At 45.8% G+C, this 17598-nt stretch overlaps 1 protein-coding gene across 8 annotated transcripts in view; it reads left to right on the plus strand.

The window, feature by feature from the left end:
- The first annotated feature begins 8163 nt into the window (after positions 1-8163).
- PHIP (pleckstrin homology domain interacting protein) overlaps positions 8164-17598 on the plus strand; it is a 603903-nt gene continuing 594468 nt past the window's right edge. For 5 of the 8 annotated variants that reach the window (XR_004538753.1, XM_033937020.1, XM_033937021.1 and 2 more), the window contains exons 1-3: positions 8172-8625; positions 8771-8800; positions 9005-9064. Coding sequence is in view for 7 of the 8 variants with exons in the window: in XM_033937020.1 (XP_033792911.1) it covers positions 8401-8625; positions 8771-8800; positions 9005-9064 (315 nt within the window). In the remaining variant the exon portion in view is untranslated. Of the gene's footprint in view, positions 8626-8770; positions 8801-9004; positions 9065-17598 lie in introns of all 8 variants that reach the window. The other 3 variants (XM_033937026.1, XM_033937025.1, XM_033937022.1) reach the window with 3 other exon arrangements.

A 17598-nucleotide genomic window follows, 5' to 3' on the forward strand; every position in this document is an offset into this window, starting at 1 on the left:
ACCCAACCGGATCCTCCAGTCCTCGTGTCTCGAGGCAGGTCTCGTGCATCGAAGCTGTTGTCCTCCAGTGATTCTTCAACTGAGTTGCCTCGTTTGAAGCATCGCTCGAAGCATTCGAGGCACCTTGCTTCCAAGCTTCGTCGTGAGACCTCTACAGTGCACTCTTCTCTGGACACCGAGACTTCTCTGCCTCGCTCTTCCACCTCGAAGCACAGGTCTCAACTGCATTCTGCCTCGACCCGAAGTCCATCCAGGTTGAAGCCGGCTCGCTAGGACTCTTCTTCTTCTGCTTCGACTCATTCTGTGCCTCGCACTCTGGGTGCATCTCCATCGCGGAGCCTGAAGCGAAAACATTCCATGACTTCACCTCACAGTGCATCTTCTTCTGTTACCATGCATCTTAAGTCTGAACCAGTCTCTCAATACTCTAGGGAGGCTTCCAGTGTTCCCGCTAAGCTGCGTTGGCCTGCGCTCGCGCACAAAATATTACATCGCAGCGCAAAGTTTCTCTTCACAGCGCACACACGCGTCGGTAAGGTAAGGGGACGCATTGGGGGGATTGCACTTCCCCACAATTGCCATGCTTCGGTTCCTCTTCTTCCTTCCTTCCTCCCCCCCCCCCCCCCCGCGGGACCCTACGGCACCATCAACTCTTACTCCCTCTAATGTCGGCCCTGCAGCTCCAGACTTCCTCGCACCTTCTCCCCTCCCCCTTTGGATCGCTATTATTTTAAATGTTATAGCCGCGGAGCTGTATCCATCAGTGGAGATGTCTAACCTCGGCCTGCCCCGGAACTCTTACTGCAACAGTGACTTCCTGTTCCTGCCTAGACGGGCGGCTGCTGCAGTAAGAGTTCCGGGGCAGGCCGAGGTTAGACATCTCCACTGATGGATACAGCTCCGCGGCTATAACATTTAAAATAATAGCGATCCAAAGGGGGAGGGGAGAAGGTGCGAGGAAGTCTGGAGCTGCAGGGCCGACATTAGAGGGAGTAAGAGTTGATGGTGCCGCAGGGTCCCGCGGGGGGGGGGGAGGAAGGAAGGAAGAAGAGGAACCGAAGCATGGCAATTGTGGGGAAGTGCAGAGCTGCAGGGAAGAGTGTTGCGGTACCCAGCTGGAGGGAGAAGGAAGATGAGGGAGGGAATTAAAGGAGATGCCAGGGCTTGGAGCGTAGGAGGAAGGTATGCCAGTCTAAGGGAAAAGGAAGGGGGAGATGTGAGAGCATGGAGGGGGAGCGAAAGATGGAAGAAAAGGAAAGGAGAGAGATGCCAGAGAATCAGGGAAGGGGAGATACCAGACTATGAGGAGAGGTGTGGGAGAGGGAAGGCGAGGAGAGAGATGCCAGACCAATGGGGTGAAAGGAGAGATGGAAGGGGGAGGCATACAGTTTCTGGAAGGGGCATAGAAGGAGAGAAGATGCCATATAGGGGAAGAGAGACGGCAGACAGTGGATGGAAGGAAGAGAGTTACAAGAAGATGAGGAAAGGAGAAACCACAGAAGACAAAGGTAGAAAAAAATTTCTATTTATTTATTGCTTTAGGAGACATGTGTCACTGTTTCTGTGAAGCATTGTATGCAGAGTCCAGCTTCTTGCTGGTTCAATTTAACCTTTGTCTATGTATTTTTATTTTATCCCCCCTTTTACAAAACTGTGAAGCGTTTTTAGCACCAGCCTTGGTGGTAGCAGCTCTGATGCTCAGAATTTTATGAGCATCAGAGCTGTTACCTCCGTAGCTAAAATCCACACTACAGTTTTGTAAAAGAGGGAGGGGTTAGTTTGTGATTACATATTCCTTACTAGGCGAAGGTGTTTTCTGTGTTCTGTGTGTTCGAAAGACATGGTTTTCTGTTAGGATTGACGGTGTAGGATTGATCTGTGCTGGTCTGGCTTGTTTAGTTTTACAATGGGTGTATTGATGTACTGCTCACTGCAATATGTAAGATGCTGCCTTTTCCTAGGTACTCATGTGTGACGTGTGGTTTGTTACTAAAAATCATGTTTTTCTTACAGATGGGGGGGGGTGCCAAAAAATGATGGGCCCCGGATGTTACATATGCTAGGTACGCCACTGTATGTAAAGATACCAGAAAGCTGGCGTAGCAAAAACTTCTAAGTTTTGAGTATTTAACCCTCCCACAATCTCACGGGCACTCGTTTCAAGTTTATTGAGATTTTGATTTAAACGCAATATCAAATATTTTCAATGCGTATAACAAAAATAAATTTGGGGAAATAAATAAAACCATTTGAACCAGTGTTCCCGCTAAGCTGCGCTGGCGTGCGCTGGCGCACAAAATATTACATCGCAGCGCACACGTTTCTCGTCACAGCGCACGATCGGAAGAGGCGTACGGCAGATGGCAGGGCGGCGAGAGGAGAATCGGGCGAGTTGGCTCATAACTTGCTGGCGCCCGATATTTTTGGCTCACGGTGAAAAAAGTTTGCTCACAACACCCGCCCGCTTAGAGGGAACACTGGTCAGGCTTCTCCTTCCTACTCGGCGGCTCCAAAGTCTCGTAGTCCTTCCCCAGATGAAGCCTCTGATTTCAAGTCAACTTCCTTTGCCAAGTTTGTGTTTGACATGGGACAAGCTCTCAAACTGGACCTCCATTCAGATTCCAAATATACTCCTGAATATTTGGCAGATATGGAACTCCCTCATCCACCTAAAGAGTCTTTGAGATTGCCTATGACTCCAGTTCTTAAACAGACTTTTATTTGTAACATGGAAACTCCTTATTCCATCACTGCTATTCCATCTAAGCTGGAATCCCGTTATTGTACTGTTCCCTGTAAAGGATTTGAGAAGTCCCAACTCTCCCATAAATCCTTGGTGCTGGAATCATCTTTGAAGAAAGCCCATCCTTCCAAGATCTATGCTCCTCGCCGTCCTCAGCAGCAGCAGCAGCAGCATCAACAGAAGTCACAAACTCCTGCTGCTACCAAGCCAGCTCAGCCTTTTTGACGTTCTCAGCTTGAGCATTCCAATCTCCCTATTTTAGAATTCTCCTCTTCCCATAGGGGGGTCGCCTGTCCACTTTTTATCACCAGTGGGAGCTCATCACCTCAGATCTCTGGGTTCTTACCATCCTACGAGAGGGATACTCTCTTCGCTTACTTCAGGTACCTCCAGATCACCCTCCAAGAGAGTGTCCTTCCAATCAGTCGCAACTTCCCCTTCTTCACGAAGCCCGGGCTCTCCTTCGCCTTTGAGCTGTCAAGGAGATTCCTCTGTCCCAGCGGAACTTGGGGGTTCTATTCCCGCTACTTTCTGGTTCCAAAGAAGAGGGGGGATTTGCGACCTATTCTGGACCTCAGAGCTCTCAACAAATTTCTAGTCAAAGAGAAGTTCCGGATGCTCTCTTTGACGACTTTATATTCCCTGATGGATCAGGGAGATTGGATGTGCTCGCTGGATCTCAAGGAGGCTTATACTCATATCCCCATTCATCTAGCCTTTCGCAAGTACCTCAGATTCAAAGTGGGGGATCTTCATCTGCAGTACAGAGTTCTTCCTTTCGGCTTGGCATCATCCCCCAGAGTATTTACAAAATGTCTGGTGATGGTAGCTGCAGCTCTTCGCACCCAAGGTCTTCAAGTATTTCCATACCTAGACGACTGGCTCATCAGGGCACCCTCTCTTCCAGGGGTTATTGCAGCGACCCAACAAACTATTATATTCCTCCAAAGTCTGGGGTTCCAGATAAACTTTCCCAAGTCTCAGTTAACTTCATCTCAATCTCTCCAGTTCATTGGGGCAACTATGAACACTGTCCACCTGAGGGCATACCTTCCACAACCACGTCAAGATACCCTCATTCGACTTTGTCATCAGGTCTCTCGTCTTCCATCCATTTCTGCACGGCAAATGATGATTCTGCTCTGTCACATGGCTTCTACAGTTCATGTGACTCCTTTTTCCAGACTTCACCTTCGCATTCCTCAGTGGACCCTGGCATCTCAATGGCAACAAGCCACGGACCCGCCATCTCACCAAATTACAATAACTCCTTTGTTGCGGAAGTCTCTCCATTGGTGGATGCTCTCTTCCAATCTTTCCAGAGGTTTGCTGTTCCACAATCTCCCTCATCAGAAGGTTCTCACAACCGATTTGTTCGCCTACTCATGGAGAGCCCATGTCGACGGTCTCCGTACTCAGGGTCTATGGACTTCAACAGGCTGTCAGTGTCATATCAATTTGTTGGAACTCAGAGCGATCTTCTATGCTCTCAAAGCTTTTCAGCATCTCCTCCACGACATGGTAGTTCTTGTTTGGACAGACAATCAAGTGGCCATGTATTATGTCAACAAACAGGGAGGTATGGGATCTCACTCCCTCTGTCAGGAAGCTCTGAAGCTGTGGCATGGGGCAATTCTTCACAACATCTTCCTCTGAGCTGTTTACATTCAAGGTCAACGGAACTGTTTAGCGGACAAATTGAGTCGTCTTCTACAGCCTCACGAAAGGACACTCAATTCTCCCACAAATAGACCAGATGCTTTACAACGTACTCTCAAGTCAACTCCTCAATCAAACATGGTGGTGCCCCAAACACAGAGTGAATAATGCCCCGCCTATTTAAGTCTCATTGGTTGTAGTCACATGAAACAAAGATGGAGTAGGATTGGATGTCCAAATAGCTCACATTTTCTATCAATACACGTGGTGCCATTCAGTTCTAAAATTTAACCCTTTCGGTTCGTTTCCAAAGCACAAATCCAAAAAAGTTATTTTTGCAACAGCAAACGCTGACGATTATAGTGATCTGTAGGAATATAATCTATTACACAGCATTGCAGGTCTTCAAAGACATGATTGAACTCCTGACAGTGAGCAACTATTAGTGCCTGCAGCTTGCCGGTGTGAAGGCAGCTTTTGTGTTCCGTCATACGAGTTTTAAAGGGGCGTGTTGTTTGGCCCACATAGATCTTCTAATATGGACATATGATTAGATATATTACATGTTTGATTGAGGAGTTGATTTGAGAGTATGTTGTAAAGCGTCTGGTCTATTTGCATGAGGAGATTGAACAGCTACTTTACAAATGTTAAGTATTTGAATATATATCTTTTTTTGTCTTGTTTTGTAGGATTGACTGTCACTTCACATCCTGAGGCAGCTTATGATCAGTGAAACATTGGCCACCGTCGATGTGCGGTGTGTCTCTTTGTTCACCTTATAAGATTTTGCTTTTCAAATCATTTTCAGTCAGGATTGGTCCCGACATAAAGCAGAATTTATCCAACTTGCATTGCACAAGGCTTTTCTTTATTGAAACATTATCGATTTTGTCCTCCTAAACTTATTGATACCATGTTTGTGACTGCTCTCATGCATATTCTGAAAAATTGGAAATCATCTTCGTTATTAGATTATACTTTTTGGTGGAACTCTCTATGTATGTACCACAGATTTGAATCATATGCATATGAAAATAAAATTTCACTCCATAAATCCATGAATTGGAAAAACAAAAAATCACCCTGGTCATTTTTAGATTCATATGTACATTCTACTATGTAGACACTCCTGTCTTCTCCTCTCTTTAAAAATTATATATATATATATATTTTTTTTTCTTTCTCTCTTCTTTTTTCCTCTCTCTTTCAATTTTTACTTTGTCCTATTTCACTTTCTATTGTCATACATCACCACAAACAAATCCAAAAACAACTCTGAGCTTTTCTTAATAATATGGGCCTTTATAATTAACTGTATATTAATGCAAAATGTTATACTACTTTTATGTATTTGAATTGCTCCTTGTATTTTTTAAAATACTGAATAAAATTTATTGAACTAAAAAAAAATAAAAAAAAAATAAAAAAAAGAAACATTATCGAGGAGGTTTTTTATGCCAGTGATTTCATCATACCCTGTAAATCGCCACCTATTTTCAACCTGAATTTCTTGGTTTCGGTGGAGGGGGGGATCTGAGGCTTTTTCCTCCTCTTGATAATTTTCACAGAAGAAGCATTGTTGACGTGTTAGTTGTGGGGGGTTTTCGGCCTTATTTCGGAACCCGGTGTCTGTGGGGATGATAGTACCTCTCCCAGTTGGTTCTGTTAATCTTTCATGAGTATTCGTGCTGTGCTGTAAACTAGATCGAAAGTGTAGTATCATATTGTTTTGGTTTTTTTTGAGGGGCTTGTGTTGGTTTTGATAAAAATTTATAAACATTAGAGGCTCTGGTAGAAACCCGTTTACAAAGTATGTATTCTTCCCAATTAATATTTCCAAATTAATAAAGTCTTTTTGCTTATTTTTAAATGGGTTTCTACCAGAGCCTTTAATTCAGTAGCATAATTAACTGAAATAACTATTTCTGAAGTTTATAGGGACGGGCGGGGACGTAGGGATTCCTCGCGGGGACAGGTGGGAGTCCTCACGGGGACGGGTGGGACTTTGGCGGGGACGGGTGGGATTTCTGTCCCCGCGCAACTCTCTACTGCAAAAGTGCCTTGGCTTTCTACCTCCAACACACTCAACCTCACAGAACATCTCCTCAACTTTTCATCTCCTTTGATCCGAATAAGTTGGGACGTCCTATCTCTAAGCGTACCATTTCCAACTGGATGGCTGCTTGCATCTCTTTCTGCTATGCTCAGGCTGGTCTTCCTCTGCAGGGTCGAGTCACGGGCCACAAAGTTCGAGCTATGGCGGCATCTGTAGCTTTCCTCAGATCAGCTCTTATTGAGGAAATCTGCAAGGCTGCCACTTGGTCCTCGGTTCATACTTTCACCTTTCATTACTGTCTGGATACTTTATCCAGGAGGGATGGCCATTTTGGCCAATCTGTTTTGCAAAATCTTTTTTCTTAAATTGCCAACACTCCCTCCATCCCATTTTGCTTAGCTTGGAGGTCACCCAAGTGTGAGAATATGCTGCCTGCTTGTCCTGGGATAAAGCACAGTTACTTACCGTAACAGTTGTTATCCAGGGACAGCAGGTAGATATTCTTACAACCCTCCCACCTCCCCTGGTTGGCTTCTTAGCTAGATATCTGAACTGAGGATCCTCACAGGAGACGCGCCCCCCTAGTTCGGGTGGGAAAGCACGCGCGCATGCGCGGTGCCGTACTCGAAAGTTTGCTTTCGAGGCTGTCCTCTGTGGGGCTCCGTCGGTGACGTCACCCATATGTGAGAATATCTGCCTGCTGTCCCTGGATAACAACTGTTATCCAGTACGATATCCAGTACTGTTATCCAGTACGATAAGTAACTGTGCTTTTCGCACATGGCTTCAAGTACTTTATTTCTACATAAGAACGCACTAAAAATGTGTACTAATTCCGCTTTAACCGTTCACAAAGTAAAGTCATTAATAAGATGACTAAGGCCACGTGTAAACCCTCCCATCCTTTTTCTTACCTTCTACATAAGCTTTGGTGCGTTACTAATCAGCTCAGTGGCCTGCAATCCCCTGGGCCTACTACTCATAGTCCAGAGCACAGCAAGCTTCTGAAAAAAAAAAGGGACGAGCACAAACTACAGAGCAAAGAGAACAAGATATTTCGGAAACAAGTCCATTCAATTTCAGTACGAATACTAGAAAACAAAAGAATACAACATAAAACCAACCCCAAAACCGAGCACCAGCTGAAAGAAATAAAGCGCTTACCAGAATGCAATTAAAAAATGCAGGAAATATCAAGCAAGTGTGTCGCTTACAGAAAGAATTGCATCAATACAATATTTGCAACGCTCTTGCCAAAATATTTTAAAACTATTACAGCAGCACCATCTTGGGTTTTATGACTTCTGTTCAAGTTTGTTGGGCTAATATAATTTCTCAAGAAGGAAAGTTAACGGGAGCTCTTCAGGCTTTCACTTCCACACATTTTTCCGTGTCACATTTCTACGCTCACGGTCCCACACACGAGCTGTACATATGAGAACTGTAAATAAAGAACCGCCACAGGGCACAAAAGCTGCCAGTGCTTTGCTGAGGTTACTGGAAAGTAAGGGCGTGGGGAATCTCTATGCTTTTGAAAGTGTGAAGCGAGAGGAATTGATAAAAACACAACATGTCTACTGGGGTTTTTTTTTTCTCCCCCTCACTCGGCACCTTTCCTTTTTCTAGTCTCATTTTCGTCGTGTTCCGCTCAGCGACGGTAACACGAAATGCGTGCGCGCACACGCGCTCGCTCGCTCGCGCGGACTCCGGGATGTGCGCGTGTGACAGCGCGGGGGCGCGTACGTAGCCCGACGCCGCTGGCTTGTTGTTTCCTCCTCCTCAGTTCGCCTGAATGGTGGAATAGAGCGAGCGCGAGGCTCTGCCTGGTGAACGACCGCTGACAGCTTCGCTCAGAACAGGCACGGTAACCCGCTCGCGCCGGCCGGTGGGGGCAGGGGCGCGCGCCCCGCGACGCCCTCCCGGCCGCCAGCCGATCGCCATGTCTTCGGCCGGCAGACACCGCCGGGAGCCGAAAGCGGCCAAGTGCGGCCCCGCCGCGCAGCACAAGTCGCTGCCGCGCGCGGGAGCCGAGCCCGGCGTTCGCCCAGGCCCGGCCGCGTCTGCTCGGCGGAGCGACGCCGATCACACATCTACACCGGCTACGGAGCTCTACTTCCTTATAGCCCGCTTTCTAGAAGACGGACCCTGTCAGCAAGCGGCTCAGGTACGTGACCCACGAGCGCGGCCCGTCTCACGGCTGGGAAGGAGGGGGGTGACCGGTTGGTGAGAGCTGCCTTGAACGTTGATTACTTATTTTTTTTTTCTCTTTCTCTCGGTTTTATCCTGTCTCGCTGCGGGGGTCTGTGCAGGTCCTGATCCGTGAAGTGGAAGAAAAGGAGGTAAGAGCTCATCTAGAGCGGCCGCTCGTTTTCCCCGCCCCCCTCTGTACGCTGATCTGCTTTCGCCTGGGAAAGGGCTCCTTTCTTGGGGGCCGCTCCGGTGTCCTGGCTTTTGCGTCCCGGTTTTCGGTCGTTTGGAAGTGGGAGTTGATTTTTTAAATTTTTTTCCTCATCATCCCCTTTTTCTTTTTTCTGTGTTCGCAGCTGCTTCCGAAAAGGATAGACTGGATGGGCAAAGAGCACCCGCGGACCTACGAGAACCTGGTGAGAGATGTCTATCGCCGGGGAAAAAGTTTTTTGCAGAGAGAAATAGAAATTGAATTTCCCGCAATTTTTTTTTTTTACAGCTAAGAAAAAAAAAATTTATATAAAAAAATTAAACTGTTCAAGTGCAGATAGTTAACTAACGAGACTTGAAATTAGCATTTCGCATAAAATGAACTTCTATTTGAGGGTCTTCTAGTAAGTGGAGGAAGATTTGTTTTGTTTGTGTGTGGGTTTTTTTTTCCTGTAATGTGCCAGAAATAAAGCGACGTCATGTGTTGCTGGGAGCGAGTGTTGGGGAGGAGCCAAAATGCTGAGCTACAGCGCTCGAGCTTAGCTGGGCGGGGCGAGGGGAGGGAGAAAGAGGGCGCGCGCGTGCTCTCGCGCGCTGCCTTCTGCAACAATAGCGGATACTGGTATTGCTGATTCTCTGTGGAGCAGGCATTTGCTCCCTGTTCAGCACATGATTAAAAACTCAAACGTGGAGCGTGCAGTTCTATATGTATATATAATATAATTTGTGGCTTAGGTTTTAGTATTTCTCACGGCTTATCCGTTTCGTTAAGTTTTATTTTAGCAAGAGCTGGTGTGCTGCTTTATAGTGGGTTTTTTGTGTGTGTGTTTGGGATGACTTCCTAACTATTTTTGAACTGTTAAGATTGGTCCAATGAAAGCTATCACAAACCTATAAGTTATTGTATTTATGTGTTTGCAAAATGTTTCTGTGCATTTTCTTTGAAAGTAGTTTGAAGATAGTTTTTCAATCTGTTTAAACTTTATTTTAGACTGATATTAGGAACTTGAAAAAAAAGGAAATAGGTGTATAAAAAAATATATGGTGACCAGCTTGTTTAGAGAGAGCTTCATTATGCTTTTAGTGTGATTGCTATGCCAGTCAAGTAATTTCTACTACTACTACTACTAATTTCTACAGACTACTAGACATGTGCAGCATGTACATCAATTTCTCCAAGGCACTTATATCTTCTGTGCTCCACTTGTTGAGAAACTCTAATCAAATATTTGAGAACTGTTGTCAACTCAAAAACAGTATCCCTTATGCTTCTCACTAATCCTCTCAACATATTGTTTTGGTTCTCAGCAGCACCACCAGGGACTCAATAAACTTTCATAGTCCAAGGCTGTATGTGTCAATTCTTCATTGAACCCTTTTCAATGTTGAGAGGTTTAGTGAGAAGCATAAGGGATACTGTTTTTGAATTGACAACAGTTCTCAAATGTTTGTTGCACTGTGCATCAATACACAGTATAGATGGTCCCTGCTTAAAAAAGCTTACAAACTAGTCAAGACAGACAAACTGGACAAGAAGGTGCATCAATACACTGTGCTCAGGTGGAGGCATTACAGAGGGAATGCTTAGATATTGGTGCTTAGAAGGTAGGTTGAAGTTTGGAATTGAAAGCATCTTCGAAGAAGTGGGCTTGGAGTCTGGATTTGAATAATACCAGCGATGGAGCTTGACATATTGAGTCAGGCAATTTGTCCCAGGCATACAGTACAGCAAGGTAGAAGAGACGGAGTGTGGAGTTGGCTGTAGATGAGAAGGGTACAGATAAGAGAGACTTATCTGATGAGTGTGGTTCCTAAGGGGGGGAGTGTGAGGAGAGATACTGAGGGAGCTGCAGAGTGAATATATTTGTAGTCCAGTAAGAGGATTTTGAAACTGATAGGGAGCCAATGAAGTGACTTGAAGAGAGAGGCATTGCGACATTGGCGGAATATGAGGCATGCAGCAAAGTTATGAACAGATTGAAGGGAAGAGAGATGGTTTAGTGGAAGACCAGTGAGAAGCAGTTTGCTGTAGTCTAGGCAAGAGGCGATGAGGGTTTTGGCAGTGCGCTTAGAAAGGAAGGGTCTGATTTTAGCCATATTATAGAGAAATAACAGATTTTGGCAGTCCGTTGGATATGTGAAGTTAAATAAGTTAGATAATAAACTTCCACCCTTACCTTGTTTTAAAGCAGACTGAAAACCCACCTTTTTGATATTGCCTTCAGTCCGTAACCCTACACCCCACTCCAATCCAGCCAGCAGATTAACTGTATCTATGACATCCTGTTTCTGTCTTGTCTGTTTAGATTGTAAGCTCTTTTGAGCAGGGTCTGTCTTCTTTGTGACTCTGTTCAGTGTTGCGTACATCTGTTAGCACTATAGAAATAATTAATAGATAATAGGGGCCTATTTGATGACTTTATCTTTCCAGACTTTGTATGATTCAGTTTTGATGACTAAATAATTTGTAAAAGGTGGGATGAGACAGGCATCAGGGAATTGTTATTCTAAATAGATACATAATTTAGCCTTATTTGTTTAATTTTATTTAGGGTTACATTTTTTTTGTAGTTGATTTTTTAGTTGTTTAATGTATTGCTTGCTTCTTGTGAAGACACTTTGACACATGGACATATAAGAAAAAAATCAGGCTTTTCCATTCTATTGCTTTTTATTTGTGGTACAAGGATATAAACAGGGCTAACCTAACCATAGAAACAAGATGGCATATAAAGGCCAAAATGGCCCATCCAGTCTACCCATCCATAGCATCCACTATCTCCTCTTCTCCCTAAGAGATTCCATGTGCCTGTCTATGCTTTTTTTAATTTGGACAGTCTTTGTCTCCACCACCTCTGCTGGGAGACTATTCCATGCATCTAACATCCTTCTCTGTACCTTTTCTAATTTTGCTATATCTTTTTTGAGATACTGCGACCAGAATTGCACACAGTATTCAAGGTACAGCCGTACCATAGAGCAATACAACGGCGTTATAACATTTTCATCTTTGTTTTCCATTCCTTTCCTGATAATTCCTAGTACTGTATTCAATTTGCTTTAACTGCTGCCGCACATTGAGCCAATGTATCCTCAACAATGACACCTAGATCCTTTTCCTGGGCAGTGACTCCTAACATAGACCTTGCATCATGTAGCTATAGTTCCTCTTTTCCACATGCATCACTTTGCACTATCTCACATTAAACATCATCTGCCATTTTGAGGCTCAGTCTCACAAGGTCCTCTTGCAATTTTTCACAATCCTCTTGCGATTTAACAACTTAAGAACATAAGAACATAAGCAGTGCCTCTGCCGGGTCAGACCACAGGTCCATCCCGCCCAGCAGTCCGCTCCCGCGGCGGCCCAAACAGGTCACGACCTGTCTGTATCACCAGAAGGGGCTCCCTTGCCACCTTGGTTTCTCATTTAAGTCCTGTCTTCCTATCGAAGTCCTAACCCTCCGGTCTTGCACATGCACGACCTGGTTTGGTTTCTATACTCATTACCTGATTAGCTTTCTATACTTGTGTTACATCCCAGCTCCTCCCTCAGTATCCCATGATCCCTTTATCCTTCAGGAATCCGTCCAATCCCTGTTTGAATCCCTGTACCGTACTCTGCCTGATCACTTCCTCTGGTAGCGCATTCCAAGTGTCCACGACCCTTTGGGTGAAAAAAAACTTCCTTGCGTTTGTTTTGAACCTATCTCCCTTCAGTTTCTCCGAATGCCCCCTCGTACCTGTTGTCCCCTTCAGTCTGAAGAATCTGTCCCTATCCACCCTCTCTATGCCCCTCATGATCTTGAAGGTCTCTATCATATCTCCCCTGAGCCTCCTCTTTTCCAGAGAGAAGAGCCCCAGCCTATCCAACCTCTCGGCGTATGGGCAGTGTTCCAGCCCTTTTACCATTTTCGTTGCTCTCCTTTGGACTCTCTCAAGTACCGCCATGTCCTTCTTGAGGTGCGGCGACCAATACTGAACGCAGTATTCCAGATGTGGACGCACCATCGCTCGATACAATGGCATGATGACTTCCCGTGTTCTGGTTGTTATGCCCTTCTTTATGATGCCAAGCATCCTGTTGGCTTTTTTCGAGGCTGCTGCGCACTGTGCAGATGGCTTCAGTGATGCATCCACCAGCACACCCAAGTCTCTCTCAAGTCTGCTGTCTCCCAACAATACCCCCCCCAATTTGTAGTTGAACAACGGGTTCTTTTTCCCTATATGCATGACCTTGCATTTGTCCACGTTAAAGCGCATTTGCCATTTGTTTGCCCAGTCTTCTAGCTTGTCCAGGTCTCTTTGTAGGTCCTCACACTCCTCCCTGGTCCTAACTCTGCCGCACAGTTTGGTATCGTCTGCAAATTTTATAACCTCGCACTTTGCCTCCTTTTCCAGGTCATTGATAAATATGTTAAAGAGTAACGGCCCCAGCACCGACCCCTGTGGTACACCGCTTGTGACTCCCCGCCAGTCAGAATATTGACCCTTTACTCCGACCCTCTGCAGTCTGCCCGACAACCAGTGCTTGATCCATCTGTGCACATCCCCTCCCACCCCGTGGTTCCACAGCTTCTTAAGCAGCCTTTCATGTGGCACCTTGTCGAAAGCCTTTTGAAAATCGAGGTAAATGATTTCTATGGGTTCCCCATTGTCCACCCGACTGCTTATTCCCTCAAAGAAGTACAGAAGGTTCGTTAGGCACGACCTTCCCTTACAGAATCCATGCTGGCTTGTTCTCAGTAGGCCATTCCTCTCGATGTGCTCGCAAATGCCGTCCTTGATCATAGCTTCCACCATCTTCCCTATAATTGAAGTCAGGCTCACCGGCCTGTAGTTCCCGGGGTCACCCCTCGATCCCTTCTTGAAGATAGGTGTGACATTCGCCAATTTCCAGTCCTCTGGTACCTCACCAGTTTTCAAGGATAGGTTGCAAACATGCTGGATTGTGCCCGCTATTTCTTGTCTTAGTTCCTTCAGAACCCTTGGGTGGATCCCGTCCGGGCCCGGTGATTTGCCGCATTTTAGCCTGTCTGTTTGAGGACATCCTCTTTACTTACCTCTATGTGATCCAATTTTTCAGCCTGTTCCCCACTCATGAGCTCCTCTGAGTCCGGTATATTGGATGTGTCTTCGCTCGTGAAAACCGACGAGAAGAACGTGTTCAACCTCTCAGCTACCTCTTTATCCTCCTTAATCACTCCCTTCCTATCCCCATTGTCCAACGGCCCCACCTCCTCTCTCGCTGGTCGCTTTCCCTTAACGTAACTGAAGAATGCCTTGAAGTTTTTCGCCTCTCTGGCCAGCCCCTCTTCGTATTCCCCCTTTGCTTTTCTAACCTCCTGGTGGCATTCCTTTTGGCATTTCCTGTGCGTCTGGTGATTTTCCTCCGTTGGGTCCTTTTTCCATCTCCGGAAGGATACCTTTTTGTCCTTTATCGCCCTCTTTACTTCTGTTGACATCCAAACCGGGTCCTTTGATCGCTTGTTCTTGCAGCCTTTCCTGAAACTGGGGACATACATTCTCTGTGCTTCCTGCAGGGTGTCCCTGAATAGGGTCCAGGCGCTTCCCACAGTCTCCATCCTAAAGATGTTTCTGAGCTTCCTCCCTACCATTTCCCTCATAGCAACATAGTTCCCTTTCTTGAAATTCAGCGCAGTTGTTGCGGTCCTCCTTACTATGGGTGTCTCTCTTTCTAATGTGAATCTGATCGTGTTGTGATCACTATTGCCTAGTGGTCCTCCCACTTCTATCCCTCTAGCAGGCCCCCCTAATCCGTTTAGGATGAGGTCAAGAGTAGTACCCCCTCGCGTCGGTTCTTTGACTAGTTGCTCCATGAAGCAGTCCTTCACAGTTTCTACAAATCCTGTCTCCCTAGTGCAGTTGGAGTGACCCGTACTCCAGTCTATTCCCGGGTAGTTGAAGTCCCCCATCACTGTTACACTTCCAGTCCTGCATTCCTGTCTCAATTCTGCTTCCAAGTCGTGTCCGACTCCTTCTGGCGCACCAGGTGGTCGATAGTACAGCCCCAGTTTTATGCCCGCACCCTTGTTACCGGGTAATTTGATCCATAGTGATTCCAGCCCCTCTGCCTTTGTTGCCATATCCATCCCGACAACTTTGTGTCATCAGCAAATTTAATTATCTCACTAGTTATTCCCATCTCTAGATCATTGATAAATATGTTGAAAACCAATGGTCCCAGCACAGACCTTTGGGGAACCCCACTATTTATATCCAGAATATGCTCCCAAATCATAGAAGCATGATGGCAGATAAAGGCCCATCCACAGTAACCATTATCTCTTCCTCTGTCTAAGAGATCCTGTGTGACCATCCCAGGCTTTCTTGAAATTAACCAAAACAGCACAAAAGTATATAGCCCTTTGGGTAATAGCCAATACTATCCTAGAAATAATAATGATGAAATCCAATTGACAATTGGCTAACACACTTAATCCCTTGGACAGAAAGTCTGAACTGGGAAGGAATAAATAAAATAGAAAAAGTTCTTTAAATCCTGGACATCAATATGAGCCCTTAATGAATACACGAGAAATTATGGCTCAGGCGTTGTCTCATAGGTGACCAGCACAAGACCACAGTCTAAATGAGAACTGCCCCATACATCATTTACAACATGTAAACAACAAAAACAAGAGGGCACTCGGAGAAATTGAAAGGTGACAGGTTTAGAACCAATGCTAGAAAGTTCTTCTTCACTCAGAGGGTGGTGGATACCTGGAATGCACTTCCGGAAGATGTAATAGGACAAACTACATTAAGCGGTTTCAAAGAGGGACTAGATAAATTCCTGAAGGATAAGGTATTGAAGGCTACAGATAAAGGAGGACACAGGAGCAAAAAGGGGCTTAAATAAAAGTGAAAAAAGGAGTTTTTCAGGATATAAGGGAGTAGGAATCAACGGGTTAGACAAAAGATCACTCTACAGATCATAGACCTGATGAGCCGCCGCGGGAGCGGACCGCTGGGCCCGATGGACCCTTGGTCTGACCCATCGGAGACAAATTATTATGTTCTTATGTGAATAAAATCACACTCCCAGGAAAAAAATTTTTTCAGACTCATACACCAAGGGAGAAAGGTGGTCTTCTGTGGCCCTGCTCCCGACACGTCGGCTGTGAATACAGAACAGAAATATTTGTTAAGCAATTCAGCCTTTTATTTATCAGCTTCTACATATTTCTCCCCTTCACCTTTGAGTCTCACAATGCAACTTTTGCACTTCTTCCTATCACTAATACAGTATATCTAAAAAAGTTTTGTCTCCCCATTTTACTGACAGCTATTTTTTCTTCCATTTGCATATTTGCTTTCCTGACTACACGACCAGCCTCTCTTAATTTTTCCAGATATTTTTGCCTGTCTTTCTTTTTCTGTGATCTTTTGTAGTTTATGAAAGCTAACCTCTTATTCCTTACCTTCTTAGCTACTACTTTTGAGACCCAAAGCAGCCTTCTTTTCCTCTTACTTTTACTTACCTCACAAAAAGGTTTGTTGCTCTTACAATTACTCCTTTCAGTTTTGCCCACTGAATTTCTACTCCTTCCAGATGTTCCCATCCAGACAATTCCTTGACATAATCCCCCATCCGAACAAAGTTAGTTTTTTTTAAAGTCTAGACCCTTTGCTTTTGAATTAGCCCTATAATACCCATCTTAATATTAAACCGTACCATGAAGTGATCACTGGATGCTAGATGATCACCCACTATAACATCAGAAACACTTTCCCCTTTTGTAAGCACTAAGTCCAGTATGACCTGTTCCCATGTGGGTTCAATTAACAACTGCTTGAACAGTTCTCCTTGTAGAGAATCCAGGATCTCCCTACGTCTAAAAAACCCCGCTATAGGGACACCCCAATCAACATCCGGCATGCTAAAACCACCTATTAGTAAACCTTCCTCTTTTTTAGATATATTCTGAGGCCCTGATTCTCCAAAAGTGCGTCCCGATTTTAGGCAGCTGTAGACGTCCTACAGCTGTCTAATCAGCCAATCGGGATGCACGTTTTTTAAAAAAAAAATGCTCCCCAGGCAGGCCTGAAGGCGCCTTCGGGAGCCTAGGGAGACCCGCAAGATGCCTAAGCTCGCCTACAGGCCTTAGGCGAACTTAGGCGGCCCTACGCGTCTCCCTAGTAGAGGAAGAGACGCTTAAAATGTAGGCCAGCAAAATGCTGGTCTACATTGTAAGTAGACGCGGCCGCTATACTGATCGCGGCAAGGGATCTCCCTGCTGCAATAAAGTATAGCGGCCGCGGCCGCCTGCCCCATCACCGACAGGAGGATGCCTAACTCCTCCTGTCGGAACCCCGAACCCCGGAACCCCCTCCCCCCCAAACTCGTAATCGCCAACAGGAGGATGCCCAACTCCTCCTGTCGGAATCCCGGAACCCCCTTCCCCCCCAAACTCGTAATCGCCGACAGGAGGATGCCCAACTCCTCCTGTCGGAACCCCGGAACCCCCTCCCCCCCAAACTCGTAATCGCCGACAGGAGGATGCTCAACTCCTCCTGCCGGAAAGCCCAACGACCCCCCGCCCCAACTAATCTCCCTCCCCCAACTAACCTTTCAATGTTGGTCAGCTGGACAGGTCTTGCTGCCGTCCAGCCGACGGGTCTGCCTCGTGGAAATGAGACGGCACGCCCCTTCCCGGCCCATCCCCGCTAAATCTAAGGCCTGATTGGCCCAGGCTGTAGAAGCCTGGATCAATCA

The sequence above is a fragment of the Geotrypetes seraphini genome, chromosome 3 (genome assembly GCF_902459505.1).
Source record: "Geotrypetes seraphini chromosome 3, aGeoSer1.1, whole genome shotgun sequence".
In the NCBI taxonomy this organism is placed as follows: domain Eukaryota; kingdom Metazoa; phylum Chordata; class Amphibia; order Gymnophiona; family Dermophiidae; genus Geotrypetes; species Geotrypetes seraphini.